Source organism: Miniopterus schreibersii (genome assembly GCF_964146895.1).
Source record: "Miniopterus schreibersii genome assembly, chromosome: 16".
Lineage (NCBI taxonomy): Eukaryota > Metazoa > Chordata > Mammalia > Chiroptera > Miniopteridae > Miniopterus > Miniopterus schreibersii.
In genome coordinates this window covers 38,501,526-38,526,333 of record NC_138116.1, presented here as the reverse complement: position 1 = coordinate 38,526,333, position 24,808 = coordinate 38,501,526, and the positions used below count along the sequence as shown (strand labels likewise).

General features: G+C 50.0%; 1 protein-coding gene across 1 annotated transcript; it reads left to right on the top strand.

Moving 5' to 3' along the window:
- The first annotated feature begins 1,622 nt into the window (after window positions 1-1,622).
- Window positions 1,623-18,237, top strand: PIRT (phosphoinositide interacting regulator of transient receptor potential channels). The gene is made up of 2 exons (XM_081162537.1): window positions 1,623-1,747; window positions 15,080-18,237. Exon 2 carries the CDS (start codon window positions 15,221-15,223, stop codon window positions 15,629-15,631), a length of 411 nt encoding a protein of 136 aa, XP_081018663.1. The 5' UTR covers window positions 1,623-1,747; window positions 15,080-15,220; the 3' UTR covers window positions 15,632-18,237.
- Window positions 18,238-24,808: the final 6,571 nt, after the last annotated feature.

The window sequence follows — 24,808 nt, the reverse complement described above, 5'->3', positions numbered from 1 at the left end:
TCTACTTAATAAATGAAAAAATTAAGGCTCAGAGAAGTTAATTTGTTTAAAACCAAATGTGAGGATAGCAATATGCCTCGCATACGTACCTCCTAGGGTTTCTGGGGGAATGAATGAAGTGTTATGCATATAAAGCACTTAGACTAGTGCCTGCCTGGAGGAAGCACTTCAGAAGGGTTTGCCTTACTGATGCTGTTTCTATACCACACTGCCACGCCCTGCAGAGAGTCGGAAAGCACAGAAGTCTAAACTAAGGAAAAAATAAATGATTTGATCATTTGCATTGCAAAATAATTTGCCCGTTTCCTCCACAAGCCAGCCCATTTGGTTTAACAGACGAAGTGGGCATAAAGGCAGAGGCATCTACAGCAGAGCAAGCATCATCTTCAAAAGCTTCCGGCCACATTCTCCGCATTCGAGTCCCTGAGCTGACAACACTCAGCTCTCACAAAGGACAGAAGAAAACCCGGCCAGCTTGACCCCCTCACGGCCCTCCGTGGACAGGCTGGCCCTCTTAGCTGTCTGCTTCTCTAGCCATTTATCACACATCAACCTCTGCAGAGCCTCCCAGTCTGGAAATTTCCTGCTTGTTTCATAGGTATGGAAATCAAGACTCCAGAGATGGAAGGAGCTCACACCCTCCTCAGCCTCTGGTTCCCTGGATCCCTCCTGGGAGAGCCTCCCCTACAGGCCAGAGGGGAGACCCCAGTGACTGTGACCAGCAGCCAGGACCGCCCTCACCCAAAGCTCACAAGCAGTGAGAAGCCACAGCTTCTCCCTTTCCCAGTTACCGGGGAGAAGGGCAGGGCCAGCCTGGCTTCAGGATCTTAGGCAATTTTGTTGGCTTCTGGGCACCCATCAACATCTGAGGACGGCAACTCAATACCTCACACCCAGCTGGGCAAGAGCCATTGGATGACCATTTCCCACCAGTGCAGTGATTTCCATTCTCTCTTATCCCCACCATATGAAAAGCCACAGGGGAAATCAGGATAAATGGGAGAAGCAAGCGTGAGATGCAGCTTTGCCCCTGCTCAGGGCTGTCTGGGCCTGGGGTGGGTGGGGCCCCGTGTGCTCAGCTTGCCTTCTGCTGTGGACTCCTGGTATTTTGTCACATGTGGTGCCCACCTCTCAGCGCTGGGAAGCTCCCAGAGGCTGCCACATTGGAACCGAGGATGTTAAATACATCTACACTGGTCCTTTCCAACACCCAGAACAGACAGCTCCCAGACCTCATTGTCAAAGGAGGCACCGGGCAGAGCTAGCAGAGCCTCTGAGTAACACCCTCTCCCCCCCCATCAGCCCATCACCACCACACCACACACTCCACCAACCCAGAAGCTCTGGGTCTCCTGGTTCCTGAGCCCAGGTCAGGAAAAGCAGCCCCTGCCCAGGCATCACCCTAATGCACACGCCCCAAAACTTGAAGACACACTGCAGAGACGCTTCATTAATCTTTCACAAGATTCATCTAATAGTGGCTGAGCAGAGCTGAGAAAAGCCACATTGCCAGTGCCTGTGCCAGCAGCCTGCGAAGGGTTAACCCATTAGCCCATATCCTGGTGAGCTCATCCAGGCTGGAGCCTGCTCAGTGGCTGGGCTTTGCTGCACGCTGGCTCCTGGAGGGGCCTGGGAGGCTTGCTCTGGCTGGGATGAAGAACTTGAACAGAAACTCATGGCCGGCTTCCTCCCTGTGCAAGCTGTGTGTGGCTCCCAGGTCCCCACCTTCCCCCGGGACAGCAGGACAGTAAGTAAGGAGGGGACTCATCCCCTCTGCCCTTCCTTCCACTTCCCTGCGGGAACAAGCTGGTTCTCACTTTGCTTTAGAATGTGTTGAGTCTTTGAACTGGAGTTGGAAGGAAAGTGAATGACAGGAGAGGGAGAGGGGGCTGTGCCTTGGGAGGGGTGAACCAGCTGCCAGCAGGCAGGAGAGGACTGCCCAGTGGGAACCCTGGCAGAGTGGTGGCAGGGAGGAGGGGCTGCCCCTGCTGTGCACCTGGAAGCGGGGACGCTGTGTGGTGTGTGGTGTGTGGTGTGCAGCATCCAGCCTCCACCCTTGGCAGTCACTGGGGCGGAGCCAGGCAGGGAACACATTTCCAAACCTGGTCAGAGGCAGGAGCCAAGAAGGCAGACACTGAAGCGCAAGACCACCCTCAGGTCCTGGAGCGCATGGGCGGGACTCAGGCCCAGGCCATCCTCCTGGGCATCCCATACCCGACCTCAGCATCTGCCCAGCCCTCCCTGCCACAGGTGTGCTGGGCGCCCAGGGCGGCACCAGGAAAACAAACTGCAGCTTGCTGGCTGGGGCCTTCGCCATCGCAGAAAGGGGGACAGATAGACACACAAACGTGTAGGGCGAACGTGCCTCGGGGACCCCATAACCGGGTAAGAGTAGACGTTATCACCTGGACTATCTCCCACCTTGTTGCTAAGCAGGGCCTGGGTGCCAGCTGCATGGAGACGGAGGTGAGTGGCACTGTCTAGGCTGAGCATGACCTTTGGAGAACTTCCCTTCCAAGAAGGTCTGTGAGCAGGTGACAGATGGTGGCTGTGCCCCGGGGACAGAGGCAGCATACTCAGAAATGCTCTGGCCTCTGCTTTATCAGCTCAGGCCCTCGGCCCCACTCACCTTTATCAGAGAGCGGCGGTCACCAACTGAATGTCCTGTTGAGGGGAGGGAGATACTAGTACTGACAGCTTGGTGGGCACTGTGGGGACTCCACTGGGGCAAGAGCAAGACTCCAGGTCTCAGGAATTTAAAAAAAACAAAACAAAAACCTACCTTGTGTCTTCCTGAGGAATAATAAATCAGTGACTTCCCCCACTTGCATTTGTGGGCACCCTGCCCTTCTCCCAGAGCTGACCCTGCTCCCTGAGGCCCAGCCTCCGGCTGTGAAGCAGGGTACCCCCCCCCCCCCCCCGCTCTGGTCCTTGCAATTCCCAGAATAGTCCAGCTCCTATCAGGGAGGAGAAGCTTGGGAAGAGACAGATAACGCCAGGCCCGAGCACAGCAAGAACTCTCGTAATATCAGGGCTGCCAGACATAGTACAAGGATGCCAGTCGAATTTGAATTCCTCATAAACAACAAATAAATTTTAATATAAAATGTCCCATGCATTGTTTGGAACATTCTCATATGAAAAAAGCATCCGTTGTTTATCTGAAATGCAAATTTAACTGGGCATCTGGTCATTCTATCGGCTAAATCTGGAAACCTATTAATATTGATGGTGTTTCATCAGATGCAAGGGAGGGTGGGGCTGGGGGGGGCTGGGAATGAGTGCTGAGCTAAACCTATGCAGACACCAGGGTGGCGGGTGCTGGGAAGGAGGGCAGGGAGGAAAAAGAGAGAGGAAAGGCCGAGCTCCATCCTTGAGAAGGCATGGGAGATCAGTATGTAGAAGCCCAGCTCTGAGCCTCAGTTTCCTTATCTGTGAAACAGGAATGAAGAAGACCTCCCTCTTAGAGCTATGACGATTAAGGGACGCTCCATGTGAGGAAGGCTGCATGGGTCAGGCATTTGTGCTCTGTTGGATGATGACAGTGGTCACTTTGAGGCTGCTCTGTCACAGGCCTTTGCTGTTCCGCTGGCATCAACTTCGGGATGCCCGGCTTCAGGCCTCGTGTCCTCAGCAGCTCCACCCAGCAGCTCTAGGCCTGACTCCTCGCCCCAGGCAGCCACCACTGCAGTTCTGTCCACGGCCAGTGCCACATTTCAGTGTTCTCTCCACTCACTGTCCCCCCAGCTTGCAAAGAAAATCAGAACTGCTCCAAAGGGGAGCAGGATGCACTGGAACAGACAGGCTCCAAAACTGCCCTTCAGATCCTGGCTTGCTACTCACCTGCTGAGTAACTTTGGGAAAGTCACTTAACCTCTCTGATCTTCAGTTTCCAAGCCTGCAAAATGGGGTCCTAACCCTCCTTTCCCCAGTGCCCGGAGACTAGAGGAGGCCATGCGGAGAAAGCAGGCAGCACGGTTCCCAGCCCATAATAAGAGTCTGATAGTGGCAGTTACTGTCACTGTGTGAAGTGTCAGCCCTCCCCAGCACACCGTTTCTTCGGCTCTGGAGAAGCTGCTCGAGTGCCTTAGATACTTCAAGAAGGTCAGCCAAAGGCAGCCATTCTTGGCAGGTGTCCGCCCATTAGAAGCCAAGGAGGGGAAGGTGAGGGGGCTGGTCAGCGGGTCCCTCCTGGCTCCTTACAGCTGCCTCTCGCACCCCCTTGTTGGTGAGTCCCATCCTGCCACCCTCAGTCTGAGAACAAAGGGCATTGTTGGCAATTGGGTGAGAAGAAACAGGAATGGTGACTTTGACGGCTGCAGTGATGAACCCTCCTGCCACAGCTCCCCTATTTATTGAACATTTAACAAGTGTTTGCTGCATCCTAGCCTCAGAAAAGCACTGAGCTATCTGCTGAGAGCATAGCAAGTTGAGGAGGCCCCAGCCCAGCCCTCGAGGAATCCGGGAGGAATGAAGAGCTCTGGTCCTCTAAGTACAGGCATATATGGTCACCTCCAGGGCAGTAGTTCACTTACCTCACTGTCAACTGCCTTTCTCATTAAGTGGCGCATTTCAGACACTCAAGACTCTACCAGAGGGAGAGGTACTCGGTCCTTATTATCTGGGACACTCGCTGTTGCTCACCGGCTTGCGTATTCCACCCACCACCAAACCCTGCATTGGGCGATGGATGTTTGAGGGCGTGAGAGAAAGCCAAAGTGGCCTGCAGTTCTCTCCCTTCTCCAGACATCTCCTCACCTCGCTTCTCAGAGGCACTGGTGAGTGAGTGAGCGAGTGAGTGAGTGAGTGAGTGAGTGAGTGAGCGAGTGAGGACGCGTGCTCGCCCCAAGGTCCTCTGTGGAGAAGGACATTGTCTTATCTGTGACTCCATGTCTAGCAGAGGATGGCGCAAAGGCTTCACTTGACAAGTATCCGTTGCACTGTTGGCCGGTGCTGTTAGCTGAGAGCTGATTAGCAGCCTGGGGACACAAGGTCAGCAATAACCAATATAAGTAAGCGGGCTCTCCAAGTCAGGGGCCATTACAAATATGTGGTAGATAAGCAAACCCGTGCTAACAAGATTAGGAGACAGTCCCGAGCGTTCCTCCCTTTGGATATGTTTCTTTGCCTATAAAACCCAGTATTTGCTGTCCAGGGGCCCTCTGGCTCCCTGAAAGTCTGTGTGTTCCTTGAAGGGATAGTATTTGTCCAGAGACAAGATAGAAAAGGTAAAATTCTTGTTGCTCCTCCCTCCTCTCTCCCTTCCCACCTTCTTCCCTCCCTCTCTCCATTTTCATCTCCATTTCATATCCATCCCCATCCCTATCTCCATCCCCACTTCCATCCCCAGCCCCAGCCCCATCTCCATCCCCATCCCCATCTCCATCTCCATCTCCACCCCCATCTCCATCTCCATCTCCATCCCCATCCCCACCTCCATCACCATCTCCATCCCCATCCCCATCTCCATCCCCATCCCCATCTCCATCCCCATCTCCATCTCCATCCCCATCCCCACCTCCATCTCCATCTCCATCTCCATCTCCATCCCCATCCCCATCTCCATCTCCATCTCCATCTCCATCCCCACCCCCATCCCCACCCCCATCCCCATCCCCATCCCCATCCCCATCTCCATCTCCATCTCCATCCCCATCTCCATCCCCATCCCCATCTCCATCCCATCTCCATCCCCACCTCCATCTCCATCTCCATCTTCATCCCCATCCCCATCCCCACCTCCATCTCCATCCCCATCTCCATCCCACCTCCATCTCCATCTCCATCTCCATCTCCATCTCCATCCCCATCTCCATCTCCATCCCCATCTCCATCCCATCTCCATGCCCACCTCCATCTCCATCTCCATCTCCATCCCCATCCCCATCCCCATCCCCATCTCCATCCCCATCCCCATCCCCATCCCCATCCCCATCCCCATCCCCATCTCCATCCCATCTCCATCCCCATCCCCATCTCCATCTCCATCTTCATCCCCATCCCCATCCCCACCTTCATCTCCATCTCCATCCCCATCTCCATCCCATCTCCATGCCCACCTCCATTTCCATCTCCATCCCCATCCCCATCCCCATCCCCATCCCCATCCCCATCCCCATCCCCATCTCCATCCCATCTCCATCCCCATCCCCATCTCCATCTCCATCTTCATCCCCATCCCCATCCCCACATCCATCTCCATCCCCATCCCCATCCCCATCTCCATCTCCATCCCACCTCCATCTCCATCTCCATCTTCATCCCCATCCCCATCTCCATCCCATCTCCATCCCCATCCCCATCCCCACCTCCATCTTCATCCCCATCTCCATCTCCATCCCCATCTCCATCCCCATCCCCACCTCCATCTCCATCTCCATCCCCATCCCCATCTCCATCTCCATCCCCACCTCCATCCCATCTCCATCCCCATCTCCATCTTCATCTATCTCCAGCTCCATCTTTTTCCTCTGTCCCAAGAGGTGCTTAGTTTCTCCAAGAAGCACCTTCTCTTTCTTTCAGGATCTCCTCTTCCTCATGATCAGTTACAGGGTCTTTCCCATAAGAGCCAGGTGACTCCTCACCCTACAGATTTCCCTTTAAAGTCTCTACCCTATTCTGGGGTGACTTCCCCCTTACCCACACCCCTATTTTCCTTTACTGAGGAATGTTTCTTGCCTGCACCCCTACCCTGGATCCCCATGTTTCATCATGTGGTTTCAACTGTTATCAATATTCTGCTACCCTTAGTTTAGCTATACTTCCACCTGCTCCCCGCCCTGACCCCCTCAACTATTATTAAGACTTTTACATTTTTTTATCCTGCGGTGTAATTTGCATCCATAGAATTTTAGCGTGTCATACTGACGAATGGATCCCCATGGATCCCACATCAACACCAGGAGAAAGAACATTTCAGCCACCTCAGGAAATCCCAGCGGGTTCCTTCCTACACTTACAACCACCACTTTGAGTTCTGTCATCTTAGATTAGCTCTTAGAAGGTTCTAGAATGTCATAAAAAGGGAAGCATCCATGAACGTACTCCTTTATGTCTGACCTTTTCACCCAGCACATCTGCGTGCCTCATCAAGTCACGTGTGTCGGAAATTAGCTCTTTTTTGTTGCTTAGCAGCATTCTACTGTGTTGTTTATCTTTTCTTTGGCTCATGGGCATTTGGGTTGTTTTCCAGTTTGGGCTATTAGAGGTAAAGCTGCTATGAATATTCTTAAGCAAGTCTCTTATCGACGTGGGCTTTTATTTCTCTTGGATAAGAAAATCTATGGGGGGTGGAATTGCTGGATTAAAGGTCAGGTGGATGCTTGACTTCGCAAGAAACTCCCCGCCTTTTCCAAAGTGGCTGTGCCCTTTTACATTCCTACCAACAGGGTATGAGAGCTCTTGGGCCGCATCTCGCTGCTTGGTATGATGAGATTTTAAAATTTTAATTATTCCGGTGAATATGTGCCGGTATCTATTGCAGTTTTAATTTGCATGTTTTCTGTTGAGTATGAACTTCAGGCACCTTTTCATGAGTTTCTTGTTCATTTATTTGTCTTCTTTGAAATGAGTCTGTCCAGATCTTTTGCCCATTTTTAAAACTGGGCTGTTTGTGCCTTTATTAATCAAATGTAGTAGTTCTTATATATCCAGATACAAATCCTTTAACAAATACATATTTTGCAAAATTTTCCTCCCAGTCTATAGTTTGCCTGTTCATTTTCTTCTTAGTAGCTTTTAATGAGCAGTTTTCAAGTGTGATGAAATCTAATCTATTGGTTTATTTTTTCTTTCTCAATTATTGCCTTCTCTGCTTGCCTAAGAAATTTTTCCTGCCTCTAGGTCACAAAGATATTCTCTTATATTTTCTCCTAAAAGCTTCATAGTTTTACATTTATGTTTGAGTCATGTCAATGATTCATCTGGGATTAATATTTACTGGTGGTGGGAGGTGGAGTCAAGTCTCATTTTTCCCACGTGAATATCCAATTGTTCTAGCACCATTTGTTGAAATGACTTTCCTTTCCCTGTTGAATTGCTTTGGTGCATTTGTCAAAAGTCAGTTGTCCTTGGTTATTGTTTGGCTTGCTGGGCTGGTTACTAGAGAGAGCAGTCTGGCTTCCTACGAGTCTGACGTACAGACAGAAGTCTGACTTCCCACAGGTCTGACTGACACACGGCAGGCTGGCCTCCTGCTCTGGTACCTGTAGAGCAAGAGGTGGTGTCCTGGGCTGGTCGCTGCAGATTGTGGGTAAGAGTTCTATTTTTATATACAGTCTGACCATGGTCTATCTGCATATTCAGTCTCTCATTTATTATAAAGATTTGCAAACATACATAAAAGTAGAGATAGTGATGTAATGAACTTTCATACATCCATCATCTAGATTGAATAATGTTTTCATTTTGTCGTATTTGATTTAAAGTTTAATATTTTCCCGTGGATCATGGCATCACAACATTTCATCCCTGTATGTGGTTTCAAGGTGCAGCTCAATATCTATAAAGATGTTTTCTGATGTGTCCACAATACCATTATCATACTGAACACAAACTTTAAATCCTTCATGTCATCTGATACCCGGGCCACATTCAAACTTCCCTAAAAATATCCCACCATGTCTTTGTACAAGTGGTTTGTTCTAGTCAGAATCTAAAGAAAGGAACATATTGCGTTTAGTTATATCTTTTCATTACCTTTGTTTAAACATTTTATTGGTATTTAACATACACACAGGAAAGTAGTCATATGAAAAGTATACAGCTCAAATAGGACACACCCATGTCACCAGCTATAGTCAGATCAAGAGTCAGAACCTGGACCCGAAAGTCCCTGCTTTCAGACACTACCCCGCCCACCAAGGGGATCCTAACCTCCAATAGCATCAATCGTCTTACGGGTTTTTGAGTTTTATTTAAATGAAGCGTGTCTGGCTTGTCTCGCCCTCGGCCAGCCTCCTGTTTGGAGATTCATGCATGGTTTTCTGGGTGGGGGTCGTCATTCTTTTCTTCTCACCTGCATAGATCCAGGCCAGGCCACCAGCTGCAGGCGCCCATTCCTAGTTGTGTGCTACAGATAAGTTCCACCCACTAGATCAGCCTCCTGACCCTCCATGGGAGAAGCACCTATTCTCTCTTTGGAAATTGCTGCCCAAAGGGCAGAGCCAACATTCAAATGTGTGGTTAGTCCAGGCGGCCCCGTGCGCCTGGCCTTCCCCTGCATCTCACCTGGAGATCCTTACCTTAATTACACCTGCAAAGACCCGGATTCCAAAAGAAAGTCACACGCTGAGGTTCTGGGTGGACAATTCCACCCACTTCACGGGTTAGGAATTCTGACACATTCAACCCAAACTCCCAGAAACTTAATCCAAACCCAAAAGCATGGTTCTTCTCATGGGACCAGCTCACAGGTGTTACCAGGACCCTCACAGAGCCGCAGCTTCAAGGCCAAATCCTCTGAGCACCTGCTGGTGCCAGGCTGGGCACCAGGGGATACTGTTGGTTGGAGGGTGAGTAAACTCAGCCCTGGCCTTGAGGCAGCTTGCAAGCAGGAGGGAGGGAAAGACCGGCATGTGGCATTGGCTCTTCACCAGCTTGGCTTTGCCCCCAGGGGACATTAGGCAATGTCTGAAGATGTTTTTGATTGTTACAGCTGAGAAGGGAGAAGTGCTACTGGTATCTGGTGAGTAGAGGCCAGAAATGTTACTAAATATCCTACGATGCACAGGACAGCCCCCATAACAAAGAGTTATTGGGCCCATATGGTCACTAGTGCCACTGTTAAGAATCCCTGGTGTTAGAATAAAAAGTTACAAAACTCATACTGCCCCCTAGTGAGTGATTTTCAGGAAGCCTGGACTCTTAAGAATTTGAGTTTGAGTCAGCACTTGTGGACCAGACTAAAACAGCTTTAGAAGTCCCTCAGCCTAACCTCTTCATTCTACTGATGTGGAAATAGGAACCAAGAAAGAAAATAATTTTAAAGTAACCGGGGCCATTCCTGAACACCTATAAAGTGTCACACAGTGCAGTCGTGTTTTGTGAAAGTTGATAGTCACTCCAACCCTATAAGACTATTATCCATACCTTACCCATGGTGCTAGGAAACTTCAGAGAAGGAAGTAACTTGCCCAAAGTCCCAGATCTCAAAGGAGGCCAACTGGGGCCAAATGGCAGCCTCTTCGGATCTTTCTGTCACGTGACTTGCTGGATCAATGCAGCGTTCATTCTATGGCCCAACCCTTCCTGTCTATCCGCTAACCAAGGACACACCTCTTCCTAAGTAAGTCACCTAATTTTTTTAATCCTCACCTGACACCCGAGGACATGTTTTTCATTGATTTATTTTTTTTTTTAGAGAGAGAGAGGAAAGGGGTAGAGAGAGAAACATCAATCAGCTGCCTCCCATACATGCCCCAATCTAGGATTGAACCCATCACCTAGGTATGTACCCTAACTGGGAACTGAACCCACAACCTTTTGGTGTACAGAACGACAATCCAACCAACTGCACCACCCTGCCAAGGCAATAAGTCAACTAAAGGAAAGGTTCCCATTCTTTGGGACTTCACGGGCTGTTACAATTTAGATAAAAGCTAAATAAATGTAGATAGATAGATGATGATGATGATGATGATGATGATGATGATGATGATAGATGATAGATAGATAGATAGATGATAGATAGATAGATAGATGATAGATAGATAGATAGATGATAGATAGATGATAGATAGATAGATAGATAGATGATAGATAGATAGATAGATAGATAGATAGATAGATAGATAGATAGATAGATAGATAGATAGATAGATGATAGATAGATGATAGATAGATAGATAGATGATAGATAGATAGATAGATGATGATAGATAGATAGATAGATAGATAGATGATAGATAGATAGATGATAGATAGATAGATAGATAGATAGATAGATAGATATATGATAGATGATAGATAGATAAGTAGATAGATGATTGATAGATAGATGATAGATAGATAGATATAGATAAACAGATGATGATAGATGATAGATAGATAGATAGATAGATAGATGATAGATAGATAGATAGATAGATAGATAGATAGATGATAGATAGATAAGTAGATAGATGATTGATAGATGATAGGTAGATAGATAGATGATAGATAGATGATAGATAGATAGATAGATAGATAGATAGATAGATAGATGATAGATAGATAGATAGATGATAGATAGATAGATAGATAGATAGATAGATAGATAGATGATAGATAGATGATAGATGATAGAGATAGATAGATAGATAGATAGATAGATAGATAGATAGATAGATGATAGATAGATGATAGATAGATAGATGATAGATAGATAGATAGATAGATAGATAGATAGATAGATAGATGATAGATAGATAGATAGATAGATAGATAGATAGATAGATAGATGATAGATAGATGATAGATAGATAGATAGATAGATAGATAGATAGATAGATAGATAGATGATAGATAGATAGATGATGATAGATAGATAGATAGATAGATAGATAGATAGATAGATAGATAGATAGATAGATAGATGATGATAGATAGATAGATGATAGATAGATAGATATATGATAGATAGATGATAGATAGATAAGTAGATAGATGATTGATAGATAGATAGATATAGATAAACAGATGATGATAGATGATAGATAGATAGATAGATGATAGATAGATAGATGATAGATAGATGATAGATAGATAGATAGATAGATAGATAGATAGATAGATAGATAGATAGATGATAGATAGATAAGTAGATAGATGATTGATAGATGATAGGTAGATAGATAGATGATAGATAGATGATAGATAGATGATAGAGATAGATAGATAGATAGATAGATAGATAGATAGATAGATAGATAGATAGATAGATGATAGATAGTAGGTAGGTAGACAGACATCTACACAGGTTGGCCAACCCTTTATCTTGGCAAATACAGATACTAACAAAGCCAATGATCATCTTCCATCATGGCCATTGCATAAAATGAAGCAATGCCAAACACAGAAGGACATAATCTCAGAGTAAAAATAGTCCCTTAAATTAAATAAATGTAAAGCTATGAAAAACTTACAACAGTGACTTTGTTTCCCTATTGTATGGCGAGTCACTACACAATTATTTATGTGTCATTCATATTCAGCAAGAGGCTAGTTTACTGCAGAAAGAAGCCCCAAAGTGAAAAATCCAGACATCCTTCTAGGTGAAGGACCCTCCAGACTCATCCAGACCAGTGTGCTCTGTGCAAGGAATGTTAAGTTCAGAGACCTTGGCCTGAGTTGCTGCACAGCCACATGGGAAGTGGGGTGCTTAGCCACACTCCTGAATAAACTGGGAATCAATGAACGACCTTCTCTCAGGGCCAAAGAGCATGTGTGAGGTGCTTCCAGCGAGGCCCAGTCAGTCCCCTTGCTTCCCTCAGAGTCCAGGAGCCCATTGTCCATGGCAGGGGTACCACCTCCAGTTGCGTACTTCCTGTCCCTGACAAGGTGGCCATCTCCCACCAGAGGGTGGCTCAGGGGAGCAGTCCTTCCTCACCCAGCCCAGCTCTGTCCGGCACAGTGGAGAGCCCCCAGATTCTCCACTCCAACCTCTGCAGCATCTGAGCGGCGAGCACTTATGCCCTGGGTCTCCCTGCAGAGTGGTGGAAATGGTGACCCAGAGGACACCCTACTGAAGATGTCAGGACGTCTCCACCTAAGGAACCAGGTGGCAATAACAAACACAAGGTTCCAGCTAGGATTTCACAACACTTTATGACCCTTTTCTCCCCACAGCCCACAGGGGAAATGTCCTTTAAAATGACTGCTTAGCTTATGCAAATGAGAGTCAAAAGGAAGCAAACACCTGGTGTCCATACTTACAAATTACAAAGCACAGTCATATTTTTCTGTCTTTGGAGCAGAAATCCAAATGCCCTCTCTCCAGATGAGTGTATGTGATTGTGAACATCTGCGTTCTGAAGGCATGGTGGTTTTATAATTCCTACTTTCCTCCCTGTCTCAGGGGAGGCACCCACAATGCTGCTCTAGAGAGTGGGAGCACTATGCAGTAGGAAGGGTGGGAACACTGTCATGGGGTGGTTCAGGCCTGAGCTCCTGGAAGGGTGGAAGGGGTGGGCGTTGAGGGGATTAGACTGAAATTAACTTTGTAGGAAGCGTGGAAGGAGAACACGTTCACTGAGGGAGCCTCTATGTGTGGAAGTGCCTTGGTGAAGAAGAAACTGCAGGTCCAGAGGGCTGGGGCCTGGGAGCCACCAGCTGCGCACCATCTCCTTTATCCCAAGCTGTCTTTCATCCAGGGCTGGCACCACGGTTTTCATATTTGGGTCTGGCTCTCACTCTTTGGCAGGGGGGTGTCAGGGGATCCATTGTGACTAGGAAAAATAACCCACTTTCTTCCCCAATAAACTTTTTGTTGTGGCAAGAATCGCTCCCATCCCACTCACAAGAGGTATATTAGGAAATGTTGGTATGAGTGGGGCCTGATGGGACCAGAGGAACCTGGGAAACCTGGAGGAAGTGGGGAGAAGAAGCCAAGGGCCAAAATTCATAGGAGGGGGGAGAAGAGCAGAGGCCTGGGAGACCGCTGCGTGGGAACGTCCTCCCTGGGAGGGAGGGGCCCTGAAGAAAACAGAGAGTCTGTAGATTCAGGACACCGGAGGAGACAGGGGCCAGCATGTTTCCTAAGTGCAGGGCACCTGAGTGTACACAGGGAAGGAACCAGGCTCCCTTCAGGAAGATCTGAGTTTGTATAAGCTGTGTCCTAAGGAAAGCTGGATTCATTGTTGATGACCAGTGGAAGGGAAGGAGGGAGGAAGTGAGAGAAGAGAGGGAGGGTGCAGTGGGAGAGGGAGGGGACAGAAAAGAACTTATTCACTCGTTCAATTAAAGCTGTATGCAATCTCTAGGGCACAGCACTGCCCTAGACCCTTTGGAGACAACGCAAAGATGAGTCAGGGTGATGACTTGGTGACGAACCTCCAGGAAGGGTGCCTGGACTCCCCCAGCCTGCACTCCTCCCCGAAACAAAAAGTATCTAATATCCAGAGACTATCTAAAATCATTCATCTCTTACTGACTTACTGCAAATATATAGGCATTTGCACTTAATTTCTGATCATGGAATGGAAGGTGTTAATCCCACCTTCAAGGTGATTGAGCCAGCATAACTCTGGTGGAGTACTTGGTAGGTGAGTGGTGCCTCTCAGCAGCTCTGAAATTGTTCCACACAGGTGACCATTTGCCCCCCCATGGGGCTGTGGGACAAGAGATCTCTGTGACTGAGAGGCACACAGATGAGCATAGGTGAGAAATTGGAATAGACAGCTGGGCTCGAGTCCATACCTTTACAGGCCTAAAAATGGGAATCTGATGTATTCTCATGGGTGGTGGGGAAAGGGGTCATTAGATATTAAAGGTCACACTCTGAACCTGGGGCATCACTGTCCTGTGCTGACAAAGCACATGAAATCCCAGGCTGCCCTAAAAGATGGTCTCCAGCCCTTATGTAGCCTGGTGTTCTAAGAGAAGAGCAGAATGGGTTCAATCCAACTTTGTGGTAAATTCTTCACCTCTCTGAGCCTTAGCTCTCTCATCCGTAAAACAGGATGCTTAACTCACAGGGGTAACATGAGGTTCCAGTTTGATGAGTGTTCAGTGCAGTGCCTGGCACACAGCAGGCACTACACATGGGTGCGCGCACATGCACACACGGCTATGTATTAGGCATCACTACTCTAATAGACAAAAGATACCATTTATGGAGCCCTCAAAATATGCTAGCTATCGTTCCAATGCATTATATGCCTTAACCCACTCAAGATCATGGAGCTAGAAAGTGAATGAGTCGAAAATAAGATGCCAGTCAGTAAACTTGATTTTGTTTAATCAGCACCACTGTTCCCTGTTTTCAATACTAAAAGCAGTTGATTAGAATGATATAATATTTATCTCCTACAAGAAAAAAACATACCAGCTTGAGTGGTTTCTTTTCTATGTGGATCTCATCTGATTTTCCTTTTGGCTTCAGCACAAAAGCCCTGTCTGACCCTGCACTGAGCACCAGGCTGGAGACGGATGCTGAGAGCAGGAAGAACGTGTGAGGAATCCTTTGGCTTCACCCTTCTTTTAACTCCTGGGGGTCCCAGGTGCTGGGTCCTGTGCAGCTGTGATGATGGAGGATCTCCCCAAAGCCCTGGAGGTCGATGAGAAGTCTCCAGAATCCAAGGACCTGCTGCCCAGCCAAACCGCCAGCTCCCTGTGCATCAGCTCCAGAAGTGAGTCTGTCTGGACCACTGCCCCCAGGAGTAACTGGGAGATCTACCGCAAGCCCATCGTCATCATGTCTGTGGGCGGCGCCATCCTTCTCTTCGGTGTGGCCATCACCTGCTTGGCCTATACCCTGAGTCTGGGTGAGAAGAGCCTTAAGGTCCTTCGGATGACAGGGCCTGCCTTCCTGTCCCTGGGACTCATGATGCTGGTGTGCGGGCTGGTGTGGGTGCCCATCATCAAAAAGAAGCAGAAGCAGAGGCAGAAGTCAATGTTCTTTCAGACCCTCAAGTCCTTCTTCTTAAATCGCTGATGTTGGCCTCCCCTTCTCTCTTTCCCATCAGCCTGCCACCTCACCCAGGAGCAGATCTGATGACCAACATCCAGCATCCCCTCTCCCTGGTGGTGGAGTTTGCCATAAAAATGATCCAGAAACCCTCTTCCAGGATCTGTAGGAAAGAGAGCGCTCAGGACTCCACCCTCCTCGTAGCTGGGGCTCATTGCTGGATGTATCTCATTTAGTGTCTGTTATCACTGATGCTTCCCTAGTTCCTGCCCTCGGCCATCCCCTTTCATGGCTCTCATTCCCTGTCATGCATTCAGGGATCGCTCAGCTAACTCTCTCTGCCAAGTGCTATGCATGTTGGGAAATTCCTTGGGTTGGGCTATGCCACGAGGAGAACCTCATGTTTACATATCTGAGTACCTGGGCTGGATCCCACGTTTGCATCCTTCTAGAACCAAACTGACCAACAGAGGCGCTTCACAGAGGGGAGGGAGGGCTCACTTCTGACCCCCTGGGTTTGCCAGCCCAGCTCCCTTCGAAAGTGAGATACTGACTTGCATTTCAAGAGAAGACCCTACAAGTCACAAGTATCAGACATTCCAAAGAGTGAACAAGGGAGGGCTGGGGAAGCCACATTCCCTCTGGACAAGGCTCTGGGAGTCAGCCAGCTGAGGAAGTTCAATTCCCAGTTACATAGTATTTACAGAGGCAGTGTGTATGTGAGGGGGTGTCACAGTTTCTCCTTGACCTTCTGACTCCTTCGCCTTGACTACTCTGAACTTGCCAACTAGCCAAGGACAAGTGCATGTTGCCCTCCTGTCCTCTTTGCCCTTGCTTCTAGAGCAGCGACAATGGAGCGCTGCAGACGGCTCTGTAAGCCTGCTCTCTCCTTCGCCTCCATGGAGAATCAAAACCAAGATAGAATTTCACATTTGAAAGGGCTGTAGGTTTCCAGAGATGGAATTCAGCCTCCAAAGTCCGTCTCCCTGCCCCCGCCCACCAAACAAGCAAACATATATTAAGTGCCCTACTCTGGGCCAGGCCCTGGGCTGGGAGCAAGACAGATCCATTCTCTGCTCTCATCTCCTTTCCCAAGTGCGAGATACAACACGAACACCCTGAGTGTCCGGGCTGCATACTTGGTGGGGAAATGTGGGTGGGCATGGAAGCGCGAAGAGGGCATCTAAACCAGGCTTCAGAGAGGACGGGGGGGGGGGGGGGGGGGTGTCCCGGAGGCCTGTCATTCAACCTGAGAATGAAAGGAAAAATGAGAGCTAGCAAAGAGAGGGAAGGAGAAGCATTTTGGGTGGTGGGAACTGCCTATGAAAAGTGGGTGGGGGAGGGGAGCATGGTAAAATTTAGGAAACTGCATAGCCACTCTCTTAACCTCCCAGATGTTGCTCTTGGACCTTCCTTGTGGCTGCTTTTCCCCCAAGTGCCTCAGGGCAACTTCTCCCCAGACACAGTGAGGCCTCCCGGGTGTGAGGGAAAGACTGGAAGAGGATTTCCAGAGGGGCCGCCAAACAGAGAGCACCCATATGGTAGGCGCTCCCAAAACTTTCCTCAGGTGACAGACTAGGAGGGGGACCTGTGACTCAGCTTGCCAGCACACTGCCCTAGGCCAGGCCTGGGCCCAGTGGAGGGCATTTGATACTGAACTTTGAGAGAAAGGTGTCCTGCCCTGCAGTCACCTTGGCTTGAGCTGACTCCCTCCACTCCTCAGTCTTCTGGCCTCCTGGTCACCTTAGCAACCTCTCTCTCTAACGCACCTCCAGGCGTCTCCATACTTCATGGTAGTTCCTTATGCAGAGTCAGAGCCTCACCTTGTTCCCTCTGCATCGTGGGAAATTCCATAAAGGCAGGTACCTATGACAAGGGGACACCACCTACCCTTCCTACCTAAGCAACCAGAGTTCAGGGAGCTGGTGGCCATTGAGCTTCACCCAGAATGGCCATGTCTCATCCATTCAGTGTGGCTGGGTCCTTCGGCTCACCTATCCCTGCACACAGGTGATCAGGGTCAGCACTGGGGGTGTTGCAAGTGCTATGTCACTAGCTGTAGTTCCAGGGCTCAAGTGACCGACTTGCAGATCATTTCCGTTCTCTGACTGAAGGCGGGGTCAGTATTGGCCCTGTGATGTCACTCCTACATTCCTTGATGCTCTCTTGCAGGGAAGCAAGTGTGGTGGTCTCCCAGGCAGCTCGCTGGAAATCCATACTCCCTGTGTCTCCATTCATCTGCCCCAAAGCTGCTAGTCTGGGCACAGCTGTGGGAGGAGGCCCGGTGCGTGTTACTACCACCTATGTCTTAGTGGAAGGAAGTTTGAGAATAGCCAGGACCCTAGAAAGTATCCAAGCTCTGGACTCCCTTTGCAGTCCACAGTGGTACTTGCCCACATTCCTGCTCCTCAAGCTAGTTTCCCAGTAAGAAAAGTTAAGAAAGGGCTCTGAGGAAAGATCCCCAAGCGTCAAGCAACCCCACTGAGATCCCCCACATGGATGTGGGCCTGGGAGCTCGTCAGCCTCACACTAAGGGGCTTTAGCCAAAGCATCACCCCACAGAAGCCTGAGGTACGGGTGTGCCTGGCCTGTGAACGCAGCCCAGGTCAGAGGTCACATTTCTGACAAAAGCGTCAGCCCGCAACTGCGTTCGTGCCCTGGGGTCGGAGGACAGGGCCAGCACGCATGGGCTCCGCTGGCTGGATTGCGTTATCCCCCCATAGCTGTTCTGTCTGGAGAGTTCAATTGAATCTGAGGCCTACAGGAATTGATGTCATGTTGAATTGCCTTCAACACTCTACTTAACAGTGAATTCTGCTTCCTCTACTTAACAGTGTCTGCTGTGTTTTCATTCTGCTCCATCAGAAGGTTCAGGACCGTACCCATTAATCCATTTCTCTAAACTGCCCTCATCCCACAGGTTCCCCCCCCCCCCCCGGGGAACTGTCCAGGAGAAAGGGGGCAGTATGGCTCCATCCATGGTTCCTCAGGGGCCTCATGGGAGCTGATGACCCTACTCTCCATCCCCACAAGCCCACACCCACTGCCCCACCCAGTCAGCTCCCCAAAGGCACTAGGGTCATTGCAGGGAGGGACAAATAAGAGTGGAGCTGGGGCTGGGGGACAGTCAGGGAGGACGAGGCAATCGGGCCCAGAACACACCCAGGACAGTGGCCAGGAGCCAGGAGAGGGGCGAAAGCAGCTGACAGCTGGAACAGAGCCCAACACCTGAGCCGCGCCTGTGAGCCAGCGCCAAGCTTGGGGTGCTCACATAGGCTTTTCTTCCTATACCCATCCTATCCTTTCAGCACATTTGACAGAGAAACAAACATGGCTCAGAAAAGTAAATAGCTTGCCCCAAGTCTCACAGTCATAGCCACAGATCAGAGATTTAGGCCCAAAGCTGCCTCCAGAGCCCCGTGTTCCCATCCCCTGAATTCCTGGTTTTCTGCCACATGAACGGTCAGAAGCAGGAAAGGGGGGTCTCCAGCCACCCACACGGGGGACACTATCAGAGCAGGTAGGCTTGGTCCATCCAGCCTTTGTCCCACAGGCCAGACTCTCCTACTGACCAGCAGGAGGCTGTGGAACTCCTGGCTATGGTGACTTCCCATCACACTGTAGGCCAAGTTCATAGCCCCCTCAGAAGTTCAAGGTCATCTCCCAAGGGAGTACTCAGAACCAGAGCAGCAGTCAAGATCCAGTATCGTATCTCAAGGGCTTGGAGCTGCTGAACCCCAAGTCTTCCCACAGGGAGAGGTGCTATGGGTCCTGCTCCTCATGTTTCAAAAGACACTCCCTGCCTCATTCAAAACTAGAGAGGAGTCACTGATGAGCCTTGGACCTGGTCCCTCCTGGACCCTGCTAAACCAGGTCATCACACCATCCAGGTCCCACCTGCTGCCCCACTGGGACCCTGAGCCAGTGCTCTCAGTTCCCACAGGGCATGGCCAGTTCCTGTCTGAGGTTTTCATCTGTGCAGACTGCATGCAACTCCAGGAGCCACCCCAACCAGACCCTGGCACTGTGAAAGCAGCCCCCTTAGGTCTCCCTTGAGGGTCCGCTGTTCCAGAGGGACCATACTTCTGTGGACTGCAGGTACAGAAAGGGGGATCCCAGGCCATCTCCCAGTCCAGCTCTCCTACTCCAAAGAGAAAGAAGGCTTGGCAAGGGTCACCCCAGAATGAAGACCATCTTCCACTGCCCAGCAGGGCCCTCTTGCAGAACCACCTAAGTGACCGCACAGACTTGGAGGAGCAGTTGCCATAGGCCCTTGGATAACTATCTAGGCTCATCCCTGATCAGTAAAGAAGTGTGGACATAAATAATGGTCATCTTCGTGTGGGCTTGCATAGGAAGGAGACCAGAGAGGAGGGAAACGTGACTCTATTAGGTGGCAGTTTACCCAACCCATTCGCAGGGCCCTACCCCAGAGGCCCTCCCCCACTGGCCCTCCCTTTCTCTGATCCCGTTCTCAGACCGATCTCTGGATCCACCCCTCAGAGTAGCCATTATCCTGGCATTTCAACCCCCATAGCGTTGACCACGCAGCCACAGAGAACTGGGCTATAGTCATCACTATGACGTGTGTTCCTCATGCTCTGACCTCAGGAAGCAAGCAGGCCAGCCCCTAGAGGAGAGAGCCAGGGAAAGCATCAATTAGGATGCCGTACGACAGGGATGGAGGGAAGCAGGGGTGAGGCAGGAAGAGAGAGGATGGGCACCCAGGGGACAGAGGTTGGGCTCCAACCCACCTTTCCAGCCTCTGGAATAGCCCTGGGCCAGGTTTTCACATCAGGGGTGGGAGGGAGAGTCCAGAGGGCCGGGACGAGAAGGGATGGGAGTGACTGCCCTCGGATTATATCCACTTTCTTTTCAGGGCCTTGCTTTTCACTGTTTCCTCCACAACCCTTCCACTGTGGCCATGTGTGGTGTAGAGGTGTCACTTCTGAAGAGCATGTTCAGGGGGTTACTTTCCCCACCAGAGGACACTTCTGTCCCAAGACCCTGCCATCAGGAAACAGCAGTGTGGTCTGTCCTTTCCTGGAACATGCCTCCCTGCGGGTCCTTCCCTAGACCTCTCTCTCCTCACTGCTATACTTCTCGGATTGGTCTCTTCCATGACCGGGGCCTCAGTTACTCTCTGCATGCTGGTCGCTCCCCAGATCCATCCTCATGTGTCTAAATGCCTATTAGAAAATATGTCAGCTTACTATTGTTGCTGTGTAAAAAAAAAAAAAAAAAAATCATAAATATAATAGTTTAATTTTTAAAATAAATTTAAAAGTTTTAAAAGTTTTAGTACTTTAAAACAATCAAGTTTATTATCTTCTCATTCTGGAAGTCAGAAGTCCGAAATGGACCTCACAGGACTCACTCAAATCGAGACATAGGCGGGGCTGTGCTCTCCCTGGGAGCCCTTGGGGAAAATCCGCCCCTCGCTTCTCCAGCTTCTAGAGGCTGCCACGCTGCTTGGCTTGTGGCCCCCTCCTCCATATTCAAAGCCAACAATCGCATTAGTCTGACCTTTACCCCTGTCACTACATCTCCTTCTCTGACTCGCCTGCTTCCCTCTTTCACTTACAAGGATCCTTGTGGTCCTATTGGGCCCATCTAAACAATCCAAGGTCATCTTGAGGATAGACGCCGTTGCTCAGGAAAGCAGAGCGGAGAGTTAGACAACTCTTGCGACACTGGGGACATCTAGGGAGACCCTGGAGTGCCTGAGCCCATCTCCTACAGGAGACAGAAGCAAAACCTTACATCAAGTCACCAATATTTGCGGGCCTGTCGATTGCAGCCAAGTACAATTCCTACTTATATAGGTGACCAGTCTGGGGAAAGAGCTGTTTTCTCCCTCTAAGCCCAACTACCACGTGGCTAGATCTGGAAGCGTTATACCTAGAACAAAGACGATCACCAATAAGTTCCAGCTCAGTGCAGTTGACTTTTCCCCACCTCCAAGCGTTCTCTGGGTCTCTGAGGAGAGAGAAAAGGGGGGGGGGTAGGAGCAGTATGGCCCCCAGGGGCTCCTACCTGTGATGCATCAGCGACCTTCCTCAGACTGGGCCTCGGGTGGTGGACAGGGAAGAGTGGTGCTCACACAGGGCACCCACAGCTCTCTCTGACTTGTCGGGGCGTCAGCCTGCTCTAAGAAGGTAGTAAGAAAGGGCTCATTATATAAAACTAGCTACCATTAGTTGAAGGAGCCCCTGGATGCTCAGCTCGCTCTCTCCCAGGCTTCATTCTCCGCGGTTGTCAGCATCGAGGTAGCCTGAACTTCCCGCACGTACAGTGTTCTGTGCAGGTGGAGAGTGTAGAAGCTGGACAGCACCTGGGCTCGCATCCCACCTGGGCCCAGACAGCTCACTTCCCGTGTCCGTAGTCCCATCTTCACAGCCCCAGGTGGGGCCAATGCAGGTGCCCCCCTCCTCCCGAGCTCAAACTGGGATAATCCACACAAGGCTTTTCTGCATTAAGCCCTGAATCCTAGTTATTACTAATGTAACAGTTTATACAAGGCAGTCTAGCAAGATTGGATAGTCTCCTAAATTATTTCATTTAAAGAAAAAATGCAAATCTGTAAAACTGAGTGTAAGATAATTAGAAAAAATAAGAGAAGGGGGAGGTTACCATATACTGTGCAGCCTGGCAAATAGGGTGACTTCATTCTCATATGCATGACTCCCCTCCCGCTCTGCCTCTCAGTCACCCTTAATCAATCACCAAGGCCTGTAGTTCCTACCACCTCAGTATCTCCCAAGGACGGCAATTCCTCTTGGGGATGACACAGCTCAATGTTCAGTAAAATTTGTATTTCCCTCCACAATGAGGAGTGAAGTCACTCTCCCACCAGGTCCACGTGCCCCAGAGCTCCTCGCATTCAGGTGTGACCGTGTGACAGGCTCAAGGGAGTAGAATCCAAGTGCGACTGCAGGGCTGGGCCTTGTAAGAAGTTCCTCTCCGCACTCTGTTCTCCTAGCTCTGTGCCGAGCCACAGGGTGCCAGGAGCCCAGTCATCCAGGTGGGTAGCATGGATGGAATGCTTGTGTCTCCCCCAAAATTCGTATATTGAAGCCCTAAACCTCAATGTGATGGTACTTGGAGGTGGGGGCTTTGGGAAGTAGTCAGGTTTAAATGAGGTCATAAGGGCGGAGCTCCTGTGATGGGATTAATGTTCTCATCAGAAGATGAAGAAAAACAAGAGCCCTGCCCCCTCTCCCTCTCCCCCCTCCCCTTCTCCCCTTCTTCTCCCCCTCTCCCCCTCTCCCCCTCTCCCCCTCTCCCCCTTCCCTCTTTCTCCCCATGCGCCAAGGAAAGGCCATGTGCGCACACAGGGAGAGTACAGCCAAGCGGGTCCTCGCCAGACACCAAATCCACCAGACTTCCCAGAGCTGTGGGAAAGGCTGTTGTGGGAGCCACCCTGTCTATAGCGTTTTGTTACAGCAACCCGAGCTGACTGTGACAGTGAGACCAGGACATCACATTGGACTGGCACATAAACCAGAAGCACACTTCTACTTTGTGTAGCTACCAAAATGTTGGGGTTTGCTTGTTACAGCAGCTATACAAGTGACATTGTCACCACCACTGCTTTCACCCGCGCCAGAGTAACCCACCTCCCTGGCTACCCCACCAGCTCTCTAACTCTTCTCCTCCCGTCTCCTCCGATGATCCCTTGGCCTCCCGCAGCAGGAGGCTCTCCTTCCCAATACGAAGTCTTAACGAGCTTCTTCCTTCCGCATTGTCCCCTGCACTGTCCAAGCTGCCCCTCTCCTGATGACGACGCATCTCCCCCCACCCCTCTCCGGCAGGGAGCAAGCCCAGTCCCCCAGGAACATCGAACATCGCGCAGATCCTCCAGCCCCTCATCTCTGCGCTTTGCTCAGCTCTGCTCTCCCGTCTGAAACGCCCTCCTCTCACTGCCACTTGGTGTGTCTGGCTCCCTCTCACTTACTCTTCTCTTCTTCCATCACACTCTCCCCTTCCACTAAACTGCTTACGATTCTGTATCGCAATCGTCCAAGTCAAATCCAGCTCGAAACACAAGCACTTATTTGGCTAAAAGCAGTTACAGTCATGAAAAACTCAGGCTTTGGCATTAAACAGACCTGGGTTTGAAATCTGACTGAACACGCTACTCTCTACTACAGGGTGTTTTGCATTTCTCTCTCAGGTTTTTGTATTTCTCTCTCAGATCTCCAGTTATGTGTGAGAGTGACAATGACCTCACTAGGTCCTTTTCAGGGTTAAATAAGGTAACAGTGCCCACGATGCATAATATCGGTTCAGAGTGCTGTTCACTCCTTGCTCAAAGTGCTAATAGGATATAGTAGGTGTTCACTAAAAGGCAGGTAGTGTATTATCTTTGCCCCAGGAAGAGAGAATGTTAGGCTACAGGCATAACCCGGGAATTCCCAAGGCCTCAAAACAATGGATGCTTGAGCGTGTAAAGCTTCCAGGTGGGACCTTGACATTTGATTTCAAACAGAAATGTAGCATTTTTGCAGCCGAGCGCAGGCTCCCCCTAGAGCAAGGCTATAATTATTGGAGAGCCTCTGCCCAGGCTAATTCACCTGGGCACCACTTCACTTAGAGTCCAGGTTAAGAACCTCATAGCATTCAGGCAGGAGCCCCAAGTGAATAATTCTGGGGACAGTTGCCAAACACCCCGCTGGCACCCATTCGCTGGGAGAGAGAACAGCCCCACGTGATAAGCCTGCAGACACTGCCCACCCTGGGGGAGAGGGTACAGCTGCTTTCAGGGCCTGCGCAGAACAACCCGACTAAAGAGTGGCTGCCAGGGTGTGTGCCACGGTCCTGACCAGGACAGCACTTGCAGGTTCACCCCAACAAAGGGATAGAAGGGAGTGGGGCTGACTCGTGGGAAAGGGGTGCTGGTGAGAAGAGACAGGCTGGGGTGGGTGTGGCCGCCGTGTGGCCAGACAGGCGGCTGCAGAATGAGGCATGCCCAAGCGGGAGGGGAGGGGAAGTCCAGAGGCTGAGGCCTGACTGCGACGGGCACGGGATGGCTCCACAGCCCGTTCCCAGATGGACTGTGAAAGGCATCATTGTTCCATTCATTCATTCATTCATTCATTCATTCAGCAAACAGCTACTGAGCACCTCCCAGGGGCTGCGCTAGGCGGGTGCAGGGGTGGAGGAAATTAAAAAGTAGACACAAATTCCTGCTTTCTGGAGCTT

What these genes read in the sequence shown, in the direction of transcription:
- PIRT (XM_081162537.1), top strand. Translation starts at nt 15,221, where the DNA reads ATGATGGAGGATCTCCCCAAAGCCCTGGAGGTCGATGAGAAGTCTCCA.